Source organism: Ursus arctos, unplaced genomic scaffold (assembly GCF_023065955.2).
Source record: "Ursus arctos isolate Adak ecotype North America unplaced genomic scaffold, UrsArc2.0 scaffold_8, whole genome shotgun sequence".
Taxonomy (NCBI): domain Eukaryota; kingdom Metazoa; phylum Chordata; class Mammalia; order Carnivora; family Ursidae; genus Ursus; species Ursus arctos.
The window spans coordinates 33,702,416-33,724,014 of NW_026623100.1; the positions used below are offsets into that span (position 1 = coordinate 33,702,416).

Below are 21,599 nucleotides of genomic sequence, written 5' to 3' on the forward strand. Positions count from 1 at the left end.
GGTCCCCAGGGTGGGACTTCTTAGGAAACGGGGCGGAGCCCTGGAGCTGGTTGGCGGACATCGGACCCGGCGAGGCGCACCTGCGCCTGCGCCGTGCAGCGGCGCACGCGTTCGAGCCGGAAGCACATGTTGGAGCTGGAGGTTCTTGGGGATGGAACCGGAGATGGAGGCGCAGAACGCTGGGGCCGAGGACGGCTTCACCCAAGTCACGCACAAGGGTGGCCGGCGGGCGAAGAAACGGCAGGCTGAGCAGCTGTCTGCCGCGGGGGACGGCGGGGATGCAGGCCGCATGGACACGGAGGAAGCCAGGCCCGCGAAGAGGCCCGTTTTTCCGCCCCTCACCGGGGATGCATTCCTGGTACTAACAGGGACCGGGGGACAGAACGGGGCCGGGGCCAAAGGTGGGCCAAGCCGCTGATCTCTGGGTGATGTTGAAAGTGCGGGGTCTGTTCTTAAGTGACGTCCTTAGTGAAGTGACTCTCCTGAACGAAGTTTAAATCGTTCAGTTAAAGCTGCTTCTGGAAGAGCTGTCATTTTACAGCTCTATCTCCATCCGTTGATACATCTCCCGACTTGTGTGTTCTTTTATCCTAGGGTGGGAAAGAAGAAACAAGGAAAATTCCAGTCCCAGCTAACAGATACACGCCATTAAAAGAGAACTGGATGAAGATATTTACTCCTATTGTAGAACATTTGGGACTTCAGATACGGTTTAACTTGAAATCGAGGAATGTAGAAATTAGGGTAAGGAGAATGTCAACCATTTCCAAATATATTAGGGTTTCTCTCTCCTGCAGAAGTGAAAAGGCGTGAATAGACTTTCTTTAATGAGACTTACTTTGTTAAATGGTCATTATACAATTTTCTTAAATAATATAGTGAGTTCGAACTTCTTGAATCTTTTCAAAATCCGCATTCAATACAAATATTAGTTGAATTCATAAGGTGGACCTAAGGTCATGCCAAAATACTGGCTGTGTCTGTGCATGTATTTTATGATGTTCTGTGTTGAAATGAGACAAGGCTGAGTAAACAGGTGGTCATAAACAGAAGTAAATAAGGAGTAAAAGTACGTGTGGTACACACACACACACACACACATATATATCTACATTTCATGGTGTCAGTTCAAAAGTTAGACAATGTTAATTGACTTTGGGTTTCCTTTTCTGGGTGCCAGTTTTATATCAGAATCAATGACCAAAATTAATTATGTCTTCCGTTTTGAGGATTCTTACACCATCATCAGGACTGGTATAGACTCATCTGCGCTGAACTAGAGTAATGGAATAAAGCATAGGGGCACTGCTTTAAATAGTTGGTAAAGTTTAAAATCTAGAACTTGGCAGTAGAACTCCTCTTTGTTCCCATTGTCACTTTCATGCGGGTTCTTGTCGTTTTGTGCCAAAACGTCTTGTTTCCTTAGAGGTTTCCCTTGCTTCAGAGTTTTAAATCTCCTCTCACCGGTCCTTCCTCTGCCAGCGCCAGATTAATTTTCCTGGACCACACTGCTTTCACTGTGGTACTCTGGTATCTTCAAAATCTCTGAACGATAAGAGTTAAGTTTTTGACTGAGCTTGCCTTTTTTTTTTATTAAAGATTTTTATTTATTTGAGAGAGAGTGCGAGCGAGAGAGGTCACAGGGGAGAAGGAGAAAAAGACTTGTCACTGAGCAGGGAGCCCGATATGGGGCTTGATTCCAGGACCCTGAGATCATGACCTGAACCAAAGGGAGACGCTTAACCAACGGAGCCATCCAGGTGCCCCTGAACTTGCCTTTTAAGTAGGAATCTAAGTCCCAAGTTCACCTCATCCCAACTCTTTGAACCTTTTTGTGGCCATATCTTTCATTTTATGGGGGGACTTTCATTTTAATCTTAAGACAGGCCTATGAAGTAATTGTCATATCACCATCCTTTAGATGTGAGGAAACTGAGTCAAAGGAGTATGTTAGAGTCATCAAAGTCATTCGCTAACAAGTGAATCTTGTTAGTCCTGAAAGGACCCTTCACTCAGATCTTTTTATTTACAAATGAGAAAACTTAGACCTGGAGCTTCTATGGGACTTGCCCAAGGTCACATACAGGATTGGAACTGGGATCTAGTTTTATCTGTGTATTACACAACCTCGTGTATTTTGAAATTTGTCAAATATGTGGTCTCCTCAACTAAATTTGAGTCTTTGTGGGAGAATGGAAATGACAGTTTTGGAATCAGACTTGTGTCGGAATTCTCCCTTTTTCACATTTCAGTACTTCAGTTTTCTCAAATATAAAAGTTTTTATATTACTTTTAATATTCAGGGTTGACGTGAAGATTAGAGCTGTTGTGTGTAAAGCACCTTTGCCGTGCGTGTCACTTTTAGTGGCTGGGATTTTATGAATAGCAGCTGTTTCTGCAATTACCTAGTAAAGCCTTTAAGGACAGGATCCCAGCTTAAACCATTCATGGTAGTTAGTTCTGGAGTTAGTGCTTTGGGAAATATCAGCATATAATCATCATCATATTGATCAGTCCTAGTGTTTTGTTAGCATATTTTCATGTCCAGTCATAATATGAATATGTGCTGCCTTTTTTTTTTTAAACAGACTTGTAAAGAAACCAAGGATGTTAGTGCCCTGACAAAAGCAGCTGATTTTGTGAAAGCCTTTATTCTTGGGTTTCAGGTGGAGGTAAGTGATTTCATGGCATCTACAATAGGTGCTTAAAAACACTTAATATGAATGTTTCAGTGGATTCGGGCTTTTAAAAAATTTTTGAGTTTTCTAGGTCTGGTGAATTTTAACTTAATAGTTATTCTCAGGTATCTAAACGGAAGGGCTTCACAGCATTTATTTTTATGTTGTAGGACGCACTTGCCCTCATTAGGTTGGATGACCTCTTCCTAGAGTCTTTTGAAATTACAGATGGTGAGTATAGGGTGGTCTTTTCCTGTTAACTGTCGTGCTTTCATACTGCTGACTTTGTATTGTAGGCGACTCTTAGCTTTCTAGTAGCATCAGTTGGCCTGTATTATTAGCAGGTTTTAAAAATATATATTTTTGTATCTCTTAGTAGGGAAATTTAGTTGGTGATTTAACTTCATTATGGAGTGGGTGGTGCACTGGAATTTCCTGCCTCCTGAGGCCTTGATTCTCTCATTTAGTGAAGCCCCTAAAGGGAGACCACCTGTCAAGGGCAATAGGAAGAATCGCTGGCAAAGGAGGAAAAACCAAATTCACCATTGAGAACGTGACACGGACACGGATAGTTTTGGCTGATGTGTAAGTATCTGATCTTGACAAAGCTATTGTCCTAATTTATATTTGACCTTTTGCTGGTTTCTTCATAAAGATTGTATTTTATGCGTAATGTTGCCACTGACTCTTTGTCAGTATATGGTTCCGAATGAAATACATAGATACTTACTTTGAAAGCAGATTAAGTTAGTTGAGAAAATCTTAGGAATTCTGTTTTTCTCAGTTAGCAATAAAGGACATGTTTAGGGGCGCCTGGGTGGCTCAGCCGGTTAAGTGTCTGCCTTTGGCTCAGGTCGTGGTCTCAGGGTCCTGGGATCGAGCCCCACTCTGGGTTCCCTGCTCAGCGGGGAGCCTGCTTCTCCCTCTGCCCCTCCCCCCTTCATGCATGCTTGCGCGCTCTCTCTCTCTCTCTCTCAGATAAATAAATAAAATCTTAAAAAAAGTAAAGGAAATTGTTCAGAATTCTACTAAAAGAAGTTACCTGACAGGTGAAGATTTAACTAGTATCCGAGGAGACTCCTAAATCAGTAGGAGAGAGCAAGGAGTGGGTGTTTTAAATGCCATTGTGCTTTCCTTTTAAAGAAAGAAATACATGTGTATAACTTTATAAATACTTTAAGATTATATATAAAGGCCTTTCATAAAAGAACGAAGAGTATTGCACGTTGGGTGAAAAACTCGAGACCAGCTCTATGTGAACGGAAAGAAGATGACACAGGCTTAAAGTAAGGGTGCAGGAAGTCAAGCTGGGATTAGCCCTGGCGGGGGTTGAGGCTGCTGCGGTGCCAGGTCGGGGTTACTGGCAGATGGCGCGGAGATTATATAATGCCGTGAAGTTGGGGAACGAAGCACTTGACTGACAGGAGGAGGGACCTGCCTGCTGCTAAACCCAGAAATAATTTTATTTAAAATCATACTATCTTGGCTCTAAACTCAGGCTCACCATTTTTTAGAACCTAAATTTTAGACTCTGTTTTATACTCGAGGGATAACGATAATACCACTTTGATGGCCCTCTTACTGGAAGACAGGCTTATTATAATATTGATCTTTGTGAGGGGAGCCTAGACTTGGGAGTATGGAGCCATGAGGAAAGCATGTTTTGAACTAGACATTTTAAAATATTTTGAAATGCATACCACATTTGAAAGTATCCTAAGTAGCCTTAAAAACTTTTAATTTAGAAACCTAAAAATGTAACTGATGTGCTAATCAAAGTATGGATACTGTGATATATTAAATTTCAAGTATATTGATAAGTGTTAACATAAAATTTACTAGCTGAACTATTTTTTTTAACTGCAGTATGATATACATACAAAAAGCATTACCTTATTTAGGTAATGCTCCTGTTCAGTGAGTTTTGGGTAAACCTATAGTCCTGTGATCCCACCTCAATCCCAGGTAATCACTGATCTGTCTGTCATGGTTATGCCTTTTCTAGAAATTTATATAAATGGAAAGATACAGGGTGCAGTCTTTGGTGTATGATTTCTTTTAATTAGCATGCTGTTTTGAGTTTCCCCAGTTCATTGGGTATGTTAGTAATTCCTCTTTATTGCCAAGTACTATTGTAAGGTATTGCATTTTGTTTATCCATTCACATATGATGGACGTTTGGGCTGTTTTCAGTTTGGGGCTATTATGAATAATGTTGCTTTTATTGAATTACTTTTTATATCTTTTCTATTTTTCTTACAAACTGAATGACATACTACTTGAGTGTACTGTCTGGAGTGTTCAGTATAAATAGGCTAATTGGAAATCCACATGTTCACCCGCTTACTGTGATATAACCGTAGTGTGGACTCGTATGCACCTGTAAGTGTTGTTTTTGATGAGCTGCTGATAACCTGGTAAAATACAGTATGATGTGAGCACGATAAAACACTAAAAACGATTCCAAATACATGCAGTGCATCAGATGGCAAATACTGTTGCCTGTATGTCCTGAGACCTCCATACCGTTCCAGCCACTGCCCCATCACGGTGGTGGTTTCGGCAGCAAAACTACTCACACTTCATGTGTGTTCACTGTCTGTTTCCTCATCTTTCCTGCGCTATTGTCAAGAATTTTTATCAGAGTTAGACATACACATATTTGAGCAAGCCCCAAATTTATACTACCTACCTCCATTTCCTCTTCCTCAGAGGAACTAATTTCAGCTCTTTTAGGTAATTTTTAAAAATTTATCTCCATATTTTCAGACACCTTGTTTATATACCAGCTTCATGGTTTGTTTTGTTTTTTTAGCCTCACCATTGACTTTCTAATGTGAAAGAGGAAAATTCAGCTTTTTTTCATCTGCCCCCACTTCCACCCCATATACTCAGCCCTTCTAACATCCAGTTTACTTATCCCTTCCTACGTTCCCTGTACCTTGTAGGTTTTGTTAAGACCAGCGTTCGGCATTACCTGTGTGCAGTTCCAGTGCTCAGTGTATCAACAGCGGGGCCAGGTGATAACTGTGATTACTCTGTTGTTTTCACCTGAAAAAACAATTCTTATTTATGTTTGTGTTTTCTAATTATCAGTAAAATTCAGTAAAAAGCTATACACTGTTGTATGTCCTCTTGGTGTATCCAGATGCATCAAACATTTGAGAAACCTCTCCTGGAGCCTGCTTTCTCAGAAGCACGGCTACCCTGCCTGACGCCCAGTTGACATCCTGGGTTCTCCTTTCACCTTTGCCCTTTTGCTGTTTGAATCCCTTGGTTGTTGGATTCTTTTTCCTGAGTACTCCTTATGGTTCTTCTGTTTTTCTTTTTTAATTTGGTATTTGTACGTATTGCAAAATGAGCACCACAGTCAGTCTGGTTAACATCTATCACCATAGCTACAAATTTGTTTTTCTGTGTGTGAAAACTTAATTACTCTTAGCAACTTTCCATTATGTAGCACAGTATTATTGACTATACTTGACATGCTGTACATTACATCCCCGGACTTCTTTTCTAACTGAAGTTTGTGCTGTTTGACCCCCTTCATTCATTTTGTACACCCCCCTCCCCCCAACCTTAGTACTCCTTATTTTGGTGCCGTTTATAGTGCGGGAGCTAGCTTAGCTAGCTAACATTTTTTGAGAACTTCTCGTTCCATTTGTTGAGAACTTCCTCTTTCCTGGCCAGCTATCTAGTTCTGTTATATAAATCATGTCCATTCAGAATTTTGAAGACCTTTCTATATCCTAGCTTTCAGTGTTGCTATTGAGAGGTCTAATGCCATTTTTATACCTGATTCTTTGAGTGTCCTATCTGGCAGTTGTATTATCTTTAGTGTGTTCTGAAATTTCATCGTGCTGTGTGTTAGCGTGGGTCTATTTTTATTCATCTTACTGGGCCCTTTCAAACTAGAGACTTCATTTTCTACAATTCTCAGAAATTTTCTTGAATTACTTTGGTCTTCCTTTCTTACCCCTTCCTGTCTGGAATTCCTTTCTGTGACTCTGTGTTCCAATCCTTATATTTAGTTTTCTTAACATTGTGCCCTTGATTCATGGGTGCATGAAGATAGCTTTCTGGACCTTACTGATTTGATTCTGTTTTTGCCATTTTCATTTTCTCTTAGTCTCCATAGTCTCCGTTTCTCTTTTTTCGCTTTGCTGGTTGTAGCCTCTGTTTTTTTGTAGTAGATGCTTTCGTCAGATGCTGGTGATCCTCAGTGTGTGTGCGCCAGATGGACAGAGTGAGGCAGTAAAGAGCAGACCAGAAGCCCTGAGCTCACAGGGTCTGGGGGGGGGAGGGGATGCTGGTTGACTAGGCTTCACTTAGGGTGATTGCCAGGCTGTTTCTGATGTATCTTTTAGTCTTTTGTTTTTTGGGGTTTTTTTTAGATTTTATTTATTTGTTTGAGGGAGAGAGAGAAAATATAGAGGGAGAGGGAGAAGCAGATTCCTCGCTGAGCAGAGAGTCTGATGTGGGGCTTGATCCCAGGACCCTGAGATCATGACCCAAGCTGAAGGCAGATGCTTAACCAGCTGAGCTACCCAGGCACCCCTCTTTTAGGTCTTTTATTGAGCAGGTCAGATTCCCCCAGAGAGGCATGCTCTAGGCTCTTCGCTGCCAGACTTTGAAGCGCAGTTATGGAAGACAGTTGGAGGTCTCAGTTATTTGCTTCCCATTGCCCATCTTTAACATGGCATTCCTACCTCAGCTGTACCTGGTACCCCTGGTCCAGACACCATGTCTTTTATTTTCCAGGGAGCATCACCTCGCCTCCCCCTCCCATAATTCTGCCTGTTACAGGGGGTGGTTGCCTGATTACAGAGTGGGGAAGAAAATCTAGGCATCATCTTGAACAGATTTTGTCATTTTTGTCCCCACTTCCAGAAATGCCTAAGCCTGGATGAGAGGGTTTGGCTTGATGTTCCTACTGATAATTTTGGTGTCAGTTTACTGACATTTTGGAGGATGGGCTCAAAAAGCAAAATACTATATTGTCCATTTTGTTTGAGTCAGTCAACCAGGAATTCCCATTAGTAGGGTCTGGATGATCCTCACTGAATAGTGAAGAAATTTAGATAACCTTTAGAAGGTTTTGCAGTTGAAATCCAGATGTTTTAATTAAGTACAATGTTACTTGCATTTCTGGGTACTTAATACCAGCTCTGCCAATGTGTAATCTTGGGCAGGTTTGTTTTTGGGTTTTGTTTTTTTAACTTCTCGTAAATTTCTTTCCTCATTTATAAAATGGGAATACCATCTACGTTAATAAAACTCATGTGAGGGTTAAATGGGAACACACAAAGCCGTAGCACATAAAAAGCACTCACTTGATGGTAGCCATTATTAGCTAAGAATCTTTAAAAATTCTTGGTTTCTTAAAATTTTGTATTTCTGTTTACTGGGATATAATTTACATACCATAGAATTTCCCTTCAAAGTGATTTTTAGTGTATTTTGAGTTGTGCAACCATCACCACCATCTATATTTAGAAATCTATCATGATTTTCCAAAGTTACGGGACTATGGGATTTAGTTAAGGAAATGATTTTGTTGCTAACTTGTCTCACATTCTCTCTTGCAGGAAAGTTCACATCCTTGGCTCTTTCCAAAACATCAAGATGGCAAGAACTGCCATTTGCAACCTCATCCTGGGTAATAATTTATTCCTTGGGTATTTTCTCTGGAAAGAAAATAGGGAATTTAGAACTCGAACCACATTTGCAAATCAGTTCAAGTTAAGCATGTTAGAGATTGCGAAATAGAAACTTTGGGGTTGGCAAACATGGGCCTAAATAAAAAAGGAGGAATATTTTTGCTTAGATTTCATCAGTTTGCTAGGGAAAATAAAGGGTTTATGGGGTTATGTTGCTTAAATCTTTGCTGCTTTCCCCTGAAGTGCAGTGAAAAGCCATTCCAGAATAGCAAGCAGTGTGTTTTAGGTTTCAATGAAAAGAGAGCTGCTGATGACCATCAGTCAACTTAATTGACACACTTAGTCCTATTTTATTTTATTTACTTGAGAGCTAGAAAGCCTGAGCGAGTGGGAGAGGCAGAGGGAGAGGGAATCTTAAGCAGATTCTATGCTGAGTGCAGAGCCTATTGCGGGGCTCGTTCTCACGACCCTGGCATCATGACCTGAGCCAAAACCAAGAATCAGACGCTTAACCGACTGAGTCACCCAGGCACCCCAGTCCTGTTTTCAAACTGTGCGGCAAAGTCAGTTAACTTCTGGTATGAGTTACAGGGTTGTAGCTGCTTGCTCTAAATGGGATTTTCCATCAGTGCCCAGATCTGAGTGACCAGTTTCTTTTTGACATATTTACATAACTCCGTGCCTTTGATTCGTAGAATTTAAAATAATTTTGGAGACTATTTGGGTATGGTTTATGGTTCTTTTGCTGATTTAAGAGAGATCCACTGGGAAATGTGCTTTGGAGTTGCAGACTGCTTTCCATGTGTCTTCTATATATGTGAGTATATTTGTATAGATATGTTTGTTTTCCTCTGCAGGAAATCCTCCATCAAAGGTTTATGGCAATATCCGAGCCGTGGCTAGCAGAGCAGCAGATCGATTCTGATTTCAAATCAGAGACTTTTTATCTTGAATTTGGACTCTAGAGAAAAAGCCCTTGCCCTCTGCATGTGGTGATAAGAAACCATGTGAAGAATTTTTCAGTCACTTTGAGCCTCCATCGCTTCTTCTGTTCTCAGCCAGAAGCATCAATAGAAAGGTTTGATAATATTCTCATGCAGCAACTTGAGGATAATTCCTTTATCTGAATTTAGTACCATAATTATACTTACACATTAATTATATCACTTAATTTTAAATAAAAGATTTACATAGTTTATAATTCTCTTATTGGGGAAACTTGTTTAAACAGATCTGTATGAATTTATAGATTTATAACTTTTTATAAATTTGTAAACATTTCTTGTCTATGGAGTGTAATTAACAGAATCCGCTCACAAAATCGCTCTGAATCCTGACCCTTAATACTGGGTGGTATGTGGACTTTTTAGAAGCAGCAGTTTGGAGATACTGTTGTGAACAAAGGCTAATCTTTGTACCTGTTTTGTAGTTTATAAAATTAAGGACTACCTCACAAGGTTGACGTGAGGAAAGAATTTTATTTTCAAATAAGCACTCAATGGAAGTAGCCAGACCTTACCAATGTTTGGGTGAAGGTGAAATATGGTAAAAGAATGTTTTTAGAAAACCGCAATGTTCTGCAAATGGAAGCGCTTGTTTTAATTAGTGTCTGCCTATTTAAATACTCATTTGGTAAGTATTTAATGAGCAAACACTAGAGCTGGGTAGAATTCTAGACAATTGAGGCTATTGGTAGACAAGGGACAAAAAAAAAATCACTGCCTTTGTAGAGTTTTCGTTTTATTTCAATAACCAGATAAGACAAGTGTACAAAATACCTAAGTAAATTCTGTCAGCAGAGGAAAAACTCTCTGGAGGAAGAAGAGAGTGGAGTAAAGGAGACACAGGTGTAGGAGTATGTTTACATGTGGTGGCCAGGAGCGTCCCTGTGGAGCCAGGACACACCTGAACAGACCTGACGGCATCAACTGTGGGGTCTCTGGTGGGGGAGACGGTACAAAGGCCCACAGCAGAAGCAAGCCCAAAGCTCCAGAAACCACAGGAGGCGAAGGCAGCTGGAAGCAGTAAAGGGTGAGTAGTAAAGCAATGAAGGTAGGGCTTTGTAGGCTGTTGTAATGATTTGTGGTTTTTAACCAGTGATAAAGCAGATTTATTTTTACTTATGGCTTATAGCCCCAATATCAAACATAATTTATCATGGTTTTTAATCCAAAAGAGTGGAAAGACGACAACCTCATGGGGGAAAAAAAGCCCACCAAAGACCATTGTGAACACACTCAAGCAAGTTTCAAATATTTTATTTTCTTATTCATACAGTATGAAGTTTTCTAAAGATCCCACAACATGACATTTCATGCAGAAGAAAACTAAACAGTCAACATAAACCCCTCCCCCACCCACACTAAAAAAAAAAAAAAAAGAAAAAAGGAAAAAAAACCCCTCATTCCCCAGTAAGGAAATAACATTTGCACTATTTTTCTGTAACGCCAGCCAAGATATGCACAAGCAAGAGAAATAGAAAGCATTTGCTAAAATATTTGTAACAAATACTTATGTACAAAAAATTCACAAAAGACTAGTTCCCCCTTGAAGCAGAGCACATGGCAGCTGACACTGGAACAGATCAAACCACTGGCTGGGCTTATAAGCCACGGACTGATCCAGAGGAAGAAAGTTACATGTAGTGGAGATTTTCAGTTTGAACATTAACATTTCCAAAGTTTGGCAACGTTATCTTTTAAAATTATGCAAATTATGTAAACAAGAGGTACATTTTAAATTGATCTACATGCAAAACTCCATGTCATGCAAGGACACCAAGCACCGGGATTTTTCTCTCACAGACAGAGCCCATGATGTGCAGCACTCAGTTGAAGGAACAGCGATGGCAGGCAGGTGTGCCCAATTTAAGATTCATTCACCTTGATTCAACCTGCCCTTTTCCACTTACAATCATAAAACCATTCTTCTAGAAAAACCTATACAGGGGAAGACTACTTTCCTAGAAAGCTAACCATAAAATGTTTTCCTCCAGCCAATAGTACCTTTGCAGAAAAGGGAAGGGATAATATCAAGTGGTGGAACATGATACGCTACTTTTATATCACACATTTAGTAAGTTAGCATCCATTACAAATATGGGCAAATCAAGAAAGAAAACCATCATGCACTCTCTATGCCTTGTGGTAAAGAATTCAGGAGGTATAAATTTGGATAAAATTTTGCTCCTCTGTGGCATACCGATCAGTAAGACTTCTTCCATTTAAATCACAAATATATGTGGGCGTTCAGATACATACATGCACATTATCACCAGTTTTTTAGATGAGCTGCAAGTCTTCTGAAACAGAAGGGAAATTTATGGTTCAAAGGTAAGTTTAATGACAAACTTTGTTTACCCACATACTGAAACGAATGAATGGATTTCCTAAGTAGTTCTGTGATTCCTTCCGGTATTACTAAGAAACATCTAAGGAAACTCGTGATTGCCTCAGATGGCTTCTGGCCTTTCCACAACTGATAACTTACACCGACTCAGGGACATTTACTAAATGTAATGGCTCCTGGTTACAAAATAACCTCGAAGCAGCCACAAGCTCTGTGCAGCTACTATATGAACACAGAATGAGCTCTTGGCAGGAGCACTGACTACACTTTCTCTTCAAGCAGAGATGTAGTGAAAGCTGCTCAGCAATGAGACATAGTCCCTGGAAATATATTCATAGGTATAAATAAAATTACAAACTCCTTTGTTACAAAAATGTAATTAAGGTAAATAATAGGACGTTAACAAATGCTTTGTCAATCTCTCAAAGGAGAAAGCACAGGAAAAGGAAAATAGCTGGCCTAACACCCGGCTCAAATTGTACAATTTTCTATCTATATATAAAACTGTGTGAAATAAAAGTAAGGATGTTTTATGTTCTGCTTGGCACTTTTGTACTCTATCATTTTGTTTCTGAATCAAGTAGATTAAATTAAAGCCAACCTACTACACATATAGAAAGCTACATATATCTATATATAAATATTTACATATGTATATATAGATACTTTCTTGTTATAAAAGATGAAGAAAAATAAATTAAAAAGCCAACCCCTTCCCTTTCTTCACCACATTGATATGCTCTTTTCATATTGCTGTCCTTCAGACTTTAAAGTGCTACACTGAGTTATTGAGAGAATAAGAGTTCAATAACACTTAGTTGGCTTCATGAGGCTCGTGTTGGAAAATGTGGCTTCACAGAGAAAAATACTTCCATTTAAATACACAGAGAGCATTGCTGGACGTCTTGAGCAGATCTTCAGAGATGGAGAAGAAAGCAAAAGTGTTGGGTGGTACTCTTTAAAAAAGAGTCACACATCTACCACCATCTTTTTGTGGATATCTAGGCCACCTACAACCTGCAACAGATCAGAACAAATCAAGTTGACCACATTTGAAAACTCCTTAACCAAAACTACAATTTAAAAAATACACTGTTTTCAGAAGTTGGCCTTTTTGGGGATTTTGTTTGTTTTTGAACTTTACTGCCTCCAAGTTAGAATTTTCATGGCTTCTTTCTCCCAGGATAACAGGCATCTTCTTGTGTTCTAGGACAACAGCTGGCAAACTTAAATCGCCAGAGCGTATTTTAGGCTTTTTGTCGGCCACAGGTGATTTCTCTTACGTTTCCTTCTCCCACTTTTTTTTTTTTTTAAGATTTTATTTATTTGAGAACATGAGTGGGAGGAGGGGCTGAGGGAGAAGGAGAAGCCGACTTCCCGCTGAGCAGGGAGCCCAATGCAGGGCTCAATCCTGGGACCTCACGAGATCATGACCTGAGCCAAAGACAGATGTTTAACTGACTCAGCCACTCAGGTGCCCCTTTCCCCCACTTGCTTAACAACACTTTAAAAATGTAAAAGACTGTTCTAAGCTCCAAGACACACAGAACAGGCCATGGGAAGGATCTGACCTACTCTGTAGTTTGCCAACCCCTCTTTTGTAGTTTAATATTAACAGGAGGTTAGCGTAAAAATTTATCCTCAAAATCCAAATATGGGCTTAACTGTCAGTCTATTCTAGAAGGTATTAAAAAGTACCAAATGAATAAGATTTTCTGCACATTATTCTCCCATGGGCTTGTAGACATGGAGAATTGTTACAGACACCTCAGTGAAAAATGACATGATAATCTGCAAGTATAATTACCTATATTATATTATTATTTGGAGGATAGATTTACGTACAACCTACGTAAAGAAAGTATGTACGTCATAAATGTTCACAGCTTGATGAATTTTCCCAGAGTAAACACCCAAGTAACTAGCACCCAGACCATCACCAGAACTCTTCTGCACCCCTTCCAGCTATCTCCCTCCTGCCCTACCCCCCCCCCCCCAACACACACACGGAGCCACTACTGTGACTTCAACAACCTGGATTAGTTTGAGATCTTTTTCATGTCTGACTTGTTTCACCTAACATGTTTTTGATAATCCATGTTGTTGTGTATAACCATCTGTATTATTTTTTAATTTAAACTTATTTTTAAAGTTTATTTGAAAAATAAAGCTGAAACAGCCAATTTGTGTTACAACTTCTGCTATGAAAACATCAGTTTGCTACCCTGTCCTCATTCTCTATGTCTTTTTACATAGAGATGATCATTTAGACTTTTCAGCTAATATGCAGTATTTCCCTGTAGGTCTCCAAATAACATTCCTACATTGCCTTCTCTTGGACTTATAATGCCCACAACACAAGGGAAAGATTTAGCTCTTACACACACACACACACACACGTCTATCTCCTACCCCATATAAGCCCCCCCTTCCAACAGTTACACCTTCATTTTGATTATGACTAATTCAGCCTTTTAATTATGACATATAAAATACTCTACAGCAAAACAGAATTGCATACTGCACATCTGTTTTGCTACAGTTAATAATTATCTTTTCCTTTACTGGGTATTCTATATATTTCAGTAATTCAGTCTCAAACTTTTGTTCTAAATACGTTCAAATATGTTATGTAATTCTATCAATTTTATTATCTTGAAATCATTCCCAGAGCTTTCCCACCTGCTGCAAGCTAGGCCTGCCATCTCTGGACCTTGCTTTCCTCCTCTCATGTTGGACCCTCTTGCTTCCTAGACCCCACATTATCTTTTTTTATTTACAACCTTATAGTGGGAGCACATCTTCCAGTAGTTTCCCAAAAAGGGAAGCCTTGCATTACAGAAAATGTCTTCATTTTTCCATCTAGTTTGAGTTTGTTGAGAATTCTAGTTTGGAAATAACTGTCCCTCAGAATTGCAAAGGCAATGCTGCTCCATTGTCTTCGAGCTTCCTACTTTGCTACTGAGAAGTCAGCTGCCCTGATGATTTCTCAGGCTTTGTATAAAGCCCCTCCCCACCACCCCTCTAACCCTGGTCTTTGGAACTTTGTAGGACTGTATCTTTGTTCCCCATTTTAAAATTTCATGACATTGTGCCTAGGCCCAGAGTATTTTTTTATACTATGCTACTCAGTAATCCTTTCGGTCAGGAAACTACTTTTCGTTCATTACTTTTGTATTCATTTTTAATGACTTCCTTCCCTCCATTTTTCTCTCTGGAAATCCTAGCATTCAGGTGTTAAGACTTCCTAAAATGGATCTCTAAATTTAAATTTCCGGGGCGCCTGGGTAGCACAGCGGTTAAGCGTCTGCCTTCGGCTCAGGGCGTGATCCCGGCGTTATGGGATCAAGGCCCACATCAGGCTCCTCTGCTATGAGCCTGCTTCTTCCTCTCCCACTCCCCCTGCTTGTGTTCCCTCTCTCGCTGGCTGTCTCTCTGTCGAATAAATAAATAAAATCTTTTAAAAATAAATAAATAAATAAATTTAAATTTCCAAGAACTGTATTATCCAAGCTTTGTCTTAAGGATTCAGTATATTATATCCCTGAGAATGACAGATTTTTGTTTTACTTTTAGAGGTATCAAAATGGAAATAGGCTCATCTTTATTTAATCTCCCTCCCTTTACCCTACCCTCACTCCCCAATCTATGCCTCCTGTTTCCCAGCCTAGAGACTCTACTTCACCCTCTCCAATCTCCCACCACAGGGCAGGAGAGTCTGAACAGAGTAGGAAAGGAGATCCAGTGTGCTAAATGCTGCTTAAACAGACTAAGCAATTCTGTTTTTAGCCTTGCCTTCATCCCCACTTTCACTTTTGTGCCACCAAGTCCTAAGCCTTTCAGGGATTCTGCATTATAAACCAAGTTGCTTCTCACTGACTTTCCAAGCTGACAGTTTAGAATTAATTTTTTTCTCCTGTTAAGTCAGCTTAGTGTTGAATCTGTTATCTTCCCTACGATCTCTTTGTCCTGTGGGTTCATAAACCTTTACTTTTTAATTTCACTGGAGTTTGGAAAGCAAGCAAAAAAAAAAATACAGTTCACCCTTGAACAGGGCTTGGGTATACCAACCCCCTAACGCAGTAAAAAATCCATGTATAACTTCTGACTCTCCCAAAACTTAACTACTAACAGCCCAGTGTTAACTGAAAGCCTCATCATTAACATAAAACATTCTGTATATGTATTACATACTGTACTACAATAAAGTAAGCTAGAAAAAACATTACTGAAATCATAAGACAAAAAACATGTATAATACTTAAGCGAAAAAAACCTGCACGTAAGTAGGCAAGTGTTCAAGGGTCAACTGTACATGTGTTCAGTTCAACCCCAACTTTAATCCTGTCACCAATCATTTCTATTATCCATGTATGTTAACTATTCTGAAAATTTTAAAGGAGCCAAACAAGCATGTGATCTCTTAAAGTAACTTCCCATCTCCTTTCCCTGCTATAGCTTGAGAAATCAGAATTTTTGTAAAGGACTCCATGAAGCCAGAGTTATGGGCTTGATCCATGTTCAGAAAAATGGGTTTAAACACAATTTAAGTTTCCGACACTCCTGAACTATGCTCCTCACAAACACAAAAGCCATTTATCACAAATGCTGGAAATGAATTCAAAGCGCGCTGTACGTCTTCATTGTAAATAGCATCATTTCTATACCTAAAGATGTATTTTAATTTCCTTCCACCGACAGGTGATTTATATGTAATTTTAATTTACATTTTATAATATACTAAATATAAATGAGTCTTCGTCTCTATACATCTTTTCCACATCACTCTGGGCAAGAGTTTTCCATTTTTATTTTGTTCCCTCAAGGCTTGATTTCTTCTTTCCTTCTTTTAAAAACTGGCTATTACTATCCAGGCTGGTCTTATGTCACACTCAATCTGACGCCAGTCCACAGGAGTCTCTCTGATCTTTGGCGATGAAAAGACAGACAGATGACAAACCCTTGCAGGAGTACCACCAGGCAACAGTTCAAAGTCTCAACTCTCAAGCTTAACTCTCTTCCCTTTTTTCTCTTATTTAAAATCAGTTAATTAACATATAGTGTATTACTTGTTTCAGAGGTACAGGTCAGTGATTCATCAGTCTTTTATAACACCTAGTGCTCATTACATCACGTGCCCTCCTTAATGCCCATCTCCCAGCTGCCCCACCCCCCACCTCTTCCCCTTCAGTAATCCTGTTTGTTTCCTATGATTAAGAGTCTCTTAGGGTTTGTCTCCCTCTCTAATTTTATCTTGTTTTATTTTTCCCTCCCTTCCCCTATCTAAGCTCCTGTTTTGTTTCTTAAATTCCACATATGAGTCAGATCATATGATAATTGTCTTTCTGACTGACTTATTTCACTTAGCATAATACCCTCTAGTTCCATCCACGTCTTTGGAAATGGCAAGACTTCAGGTTTTTTGATGGCTGAGTAGTGTTGCATTGTATATGTAGAACATCTTTATCCATTCATCTGTCAGTGGACATCAGGGCTCTTTCCATAGTTTGGCTATTGTTGACATTGCTGCTATAAACACTGGGGTACCCCCACACTGAAGGTGCCCCTTCATATCACTACATTTGTATCTTTGGGGTAAACACCTAGCAGTGCAATTGCTGAATCGTAGGGTAGCTCTATTTTCAACTTTTTGAGGAACCTCCATACTGTTTTCCAGAGTGGCTGCACAAGCTTGCATTCCCACCAACAGTGTAGGAGGGTTCTCCTTTCTCAGCATCCTTGCCAGCATCTGTCATTTCCTAACTTGTTAATTTTAGTCATTCTGACCCACGTGAGGTGCATCTCCTTGTGGTTTTGATTCGTATTTCCCTGATGCCCAGTGATGTTGAGCATTTTTTCATGTGTCTTGGCCATTTGTGTGTCTTCTTTGGAGAAATGTCTGTTCATGTCTTCTACCCATTTCTTGATGGGATTATTCTTTGGGTGTTGAGTACAATAAGTTATTTATAGATTCTGGATGCTAGCCCTTTTATCTGATTAAGACATTGGCAACCATCTTCTCCCATTCTGTTGGTTATCTTTTGGTTTTGTCAATGGTTTCCTTTGCTGTGCAAAAGCTTTTTATCTTGATGAAGTCCCAATAATTCATTTTTGCTTTCGTTTCCCTTGCCTTTGGAGACATGTCTAGCAAGAAATTGCTGCGGCTGAGGTCAAAGAGATTGCTGCCTGTGTTCTCCTTCAGGATTTTGTTGTATTCCTGTCTCATATTTAGGTCTTTCATCAGTTTTGAGTCTATTTTTGTGTATGGTGTAAGGAAATGGTCCAGTTTCATTCTTCCGCATGTGGCTGTCCCATTTTCCCAACACCGTTTGTTGAAGAGACTGTCTTTTTTCCATTGGATATTCCTTCCTACTTTGTCAAAGATTAGTTGACCATAGAGTTGAGGGTCCGTTTCTGGGTTCTCTATTCTGATCTGTGTGTCTGTTTTTGTGCCAGTACACTACTGTCTTGATGATTACAGCTTTGTAATAGAGCTTGAAGTCCGGAATTGTGATGCTACTAGCTTTGGTTCTTTTTTTCAATATTCCTTTGCCTTTGCCTATTTGGGGTCTTCTCTGGTTCCATGCAAGTTTTAGGATTATTTATTCCAGCTCTGTGAAAAAAGTTGATGGTATTTTGATAGGGACTGCATAGAATGTATAAATTGCTCTAGGGAGCATAGACATTTTAACAATATTTGTCCTTCTAATCCATGAGCATGGAAAGTTTTTCCAATTCTTTGTGTCTTCCTCAATTTCTTTCATGAGTGTTCTATAGTTTATCCATTCATCCACAGATCCTTTGCCTCTTTAGTTAGATTTATTCCTAGGTATCTTATGGTTTCTGGTGCAATTGTAAATGGAATCAACTCCTTAATTTCTCTTTCTTCTGTCTCATTGTTAGCATATAAAAATGCAACTGAGTTCTGTGCATTGACTTTATATCCTGCCACTTTGCTGAATTCCTGTACGAGTTCTTTCAATTTGGGGGTGGAGTCTTTCAGGTTTTCCATATAGAGTATCACATCATCGGTGAAGAGTGGAGAGTTTGACTTCTTCTTTACCAATTTAGATGCCTTTTATTTCTTTTTGTTGTCTGATTGCTGAGGCTAGGACTTCTAGTACTGTGTTGAACAAGTACTGAGAGTGGGCATCCCTATTGTGTTACTGACCTTAAGGGAAAAGCTCTCATCCCCACTGAGAATGATATTCGCTATGGGCCTTTCATATATGGCTTTTATGATACTGAGGTATGTTCCTTCTATCCCTACACTGTGAAGAGTTTTAATCAAGAAAGGATGCTGTACTTTGTCAAATGCTTTTTCTGCGTCTATTGAGAGGATCATATGGTTCTTCTCCTTTCTTTTATTAATGTGGTGTATCATGTTGATTGATTTGCAGTAGTCGAACCACCTGTGCAGCTCAGGAAAAAATCCCACTTGGTTGTGGTGAATAGTCTTTTTAATGTACTGTTGGATCCTACTGGCTAGTATTTTGGTGAGAATTTTTGCATCCATGTTCATCAGGGATATTTGTAATTCTCCTTTTTGGTGGTGTTTCTGTCTGGTTTGGGGATCAGGGTAATGTTAGCCTCTTAGAGTTTGGAAGTTTTCCATTTCTATTTTTTGAAACAGCTTCAGAGGAACAGTTGTTAATTCTTCTTTAAATATTTGGTAGAATTTCCCTGGGAAGCTGTATGACCCTGGACTCTTGTTTGTTGGGAAGATTTGTGATTACGGCTTCAATTTCCTTGGTGGTTATGGGTCTGTTCAGGTTTTCTATTTCTTCCTGTTTCAGTTTTGTTAGTTTATACATCTCTAGGAATGCATCCATTTCTTTCAGATTGCCTAATTTGTTGGCATATAGGTGCTCTTAATATGTTCTGACAATTGTTTGTATTTCTTTGGTGTTGGCTGTGATCGCTCCTCTTTCATTCGTGATTTTACTTAGCCCTTTCTCTTTTCTTTTTGATAAGTTTGGCCAGGGGTTTATCAATCTTATTAATTCTCTCAAAGGATCAGCTCCTAGTTTTGTAGATCTGTTCTGTTCTTTTCGTTTCTATTTCACGGATTTCTGCTCTAATCTTTATTAATTCTCTTCTCCTGCTGGGTTTAGCCTTTATTTGCTGTTCTTTCTTCAGCTCCTTTAGGTATAAGGTTAGCTCGTGTATTTGAGCCCTTTCTTGTTTCTTGAGAAAGTCTTGTATTTCTATATACTTCCCTCTTAGGACTGCCTTTGCTGCATCCCAAAGGTTTTGAACAGTTATGTTTTTGTTTTCATTTGTTTCCATGAATTTTTTAAATTCTTTAATTTCCTGGTTGACTCATTTATTCTTTAGCAGGATGTGCTTTAGCCTCCACGAATTTGAGTTCCTTCCAAACGTCCTCTTGTGATTGAGTTCAAGTTTCAAAGCACTGTGATCTGAAAACATGCAGGGAATGATCCCAGTCTTCTGGTACTGGTTGAGACCTGATTTGTGACCCAGCATGTGATCTGTTCTGGAGAATGTTCCATGTGCACTAAAGAAGAATGTGTATTGTTACTTAAGGATTGAATGCTCTGAATATATCTGTGAAGTCCATCTGGTTCAGTGTGTCATTCAAAGCCCTTCTTTCCTTGTTGATCTTCTGCTTAGATGACCTGCCCATTGCAGTGAGTGGGGTGTTAAAAGTCCCCTATTATTATTGTATTATTATCAATGTGTTTCTTTAGTTTTGTTATTACTTGATTTATGTAATTGGCTGCTCCCATGTTAGGGCCATAAATATTTACAATTGTTAGATCTTGTTGTTGGATAGACCCTTTAATCATGATACAGTGTCGTTCTTCATCTATTATAGTCTTTGGTTTAAAATCTAACTTCTGATATAAAGATTGCCACCCCAGCTTTCTTTTGATGTCCATTAGCATGATAAATGGTTTTCCACCCCTCACTTTTAATCTGGAGGTGTCTTTGGGTCTAAAATTAGTCTCTTTTGAGAGCATATTGATGGGTCTTGCTTTTTTATCCACTCTTAGATACCCCGTGTCTTTTGATTGTGGCATTTAGCCCATTTACATTCAGAGTAACTACTGAAAGATACGAATTTAGTGCCATTGTAATACCTGTAAAGTCACTGTTTCTGTAGATTGTTTCCACTCCTTTTTGGTCTTTGTTACTTTTGGGCTCTGTCTTTGCTTAAAGGGAATTCTTTAATATTTCCTGTAGGGCTGGTTTAGCGATCACAAATTCTTTTAGTTTCTGTTTGTCCTGGAAGCTTTTTCTTTCTCCTTCTATTTTCAATGACAGCCTAGCTAGATATAGTATTCTTGGATGCATATTTTTCCTGTTTAGTGTCCTGAATATGTATCATGCCAGTCCTTTCTGGCCTGCCAGGTCTCTGTGGATAGGGCTGCTGCCAATCTAATGTTTCTACCATTGTAGGTTACAGACCTCTTGTCCCGAGCTGCTTTCAAGATTTTCTCTTTGTCTCTGAGATTTTTAAGTTTTACTATTAGATGTCAGGGTGTTGATCTATTTTTACTTATTTTGAGGAGGGTTCTCTGTGCCTCCTGGACTTGAATGCCTGTTTCTTTCCCCAAATTAGTTCTCGGCTATAATTTACTCCACTGTACCTTCTGCCCCCACCCACCCCAGCCTCTCTTTTTCCTCTTCTTCTGTGATCCCAAATATTCTAATATTTTTTCACTTTATGGTACCACTTAGCTCTCGAATTCTCCCCTCATGATCCAGTAGTTGTTGATCTCCCTTTATCTCAGCTTCTTTATTCTCCATCATTTGGTCTTCTATATCACTAATTCTCTTTTGCCTCATTTATCCTAGCAGTTAGAGCCTCCATTTCTTCTGGCATCTAATTAATAGCCTTTTTTATTTTGACTTGATTACAGTTTACTTCTTTTATTTCAGAAAGGGA

General features: G+C 39.3%; 2 protein-coding genes across 5 annotated transcripts in view; one reads left to right on the forward strand and one right to left on the reverse strand.

Annotated features, from left to right (window-relative positions):
* Positions 1-58: 58 nt before the first annotated feature.
* PNO1 (partner of NOB1 homolog) lies at positions 59-9,618 on the forward strand. 2 transcript variants are annotated; one of them, XM_026484308.4, is made up of 7 exons: positions 59-358; positions 595-744; positions 2,589-2,672; positions 2,849-2,909; positions 3,146-3,263; positions 8,267-8,337; positions 9,196-9,618. In XM_026484308.4, exons 1-7 carry the CDS (start codon positions 152-154, stop codon positions 9,261-9,263), a joined length of 759 nt encoding a protein of 252 aa, XP_026340093.3. In that variant the 5' UTR covers positions 59-151; the 3' UTR covers positions 9,264-9,618. The 2 variants fall into 2 exon arrangements, with proteins under 2 accessions (XP_026340093.3, XP_057165371.1); XM_057309388.1 differs by having other exon boundaries at positions 82-358; positions 8,267-9,618.
* A 962-nt stretch (positions 9,619-10,580) lies between these two features.
* Positions 10,581-21,599, reverse strand: part of PPP3R1 (protein phosphatase 3 regulatory subunit B, alpha) — a 69,278-nt gene continuing 58,259 nt past the window's right edge. For all 3 annotated transcript variants that reach the window (XM_026484313.4, XM_057309389.1, XM_048222448.2), the window contains exon 6: positions 10,581-12,703. In XM_026484313.4, coding sequence (XP_026340098.1) covers positions 12,656-12,703 — 48 coding nt within the window. In that variant the 3' untranslated portion in view covers positions 10,581-12,655. The remainder of the gene's footprint in view (positions 12,704-21,599) is intronic.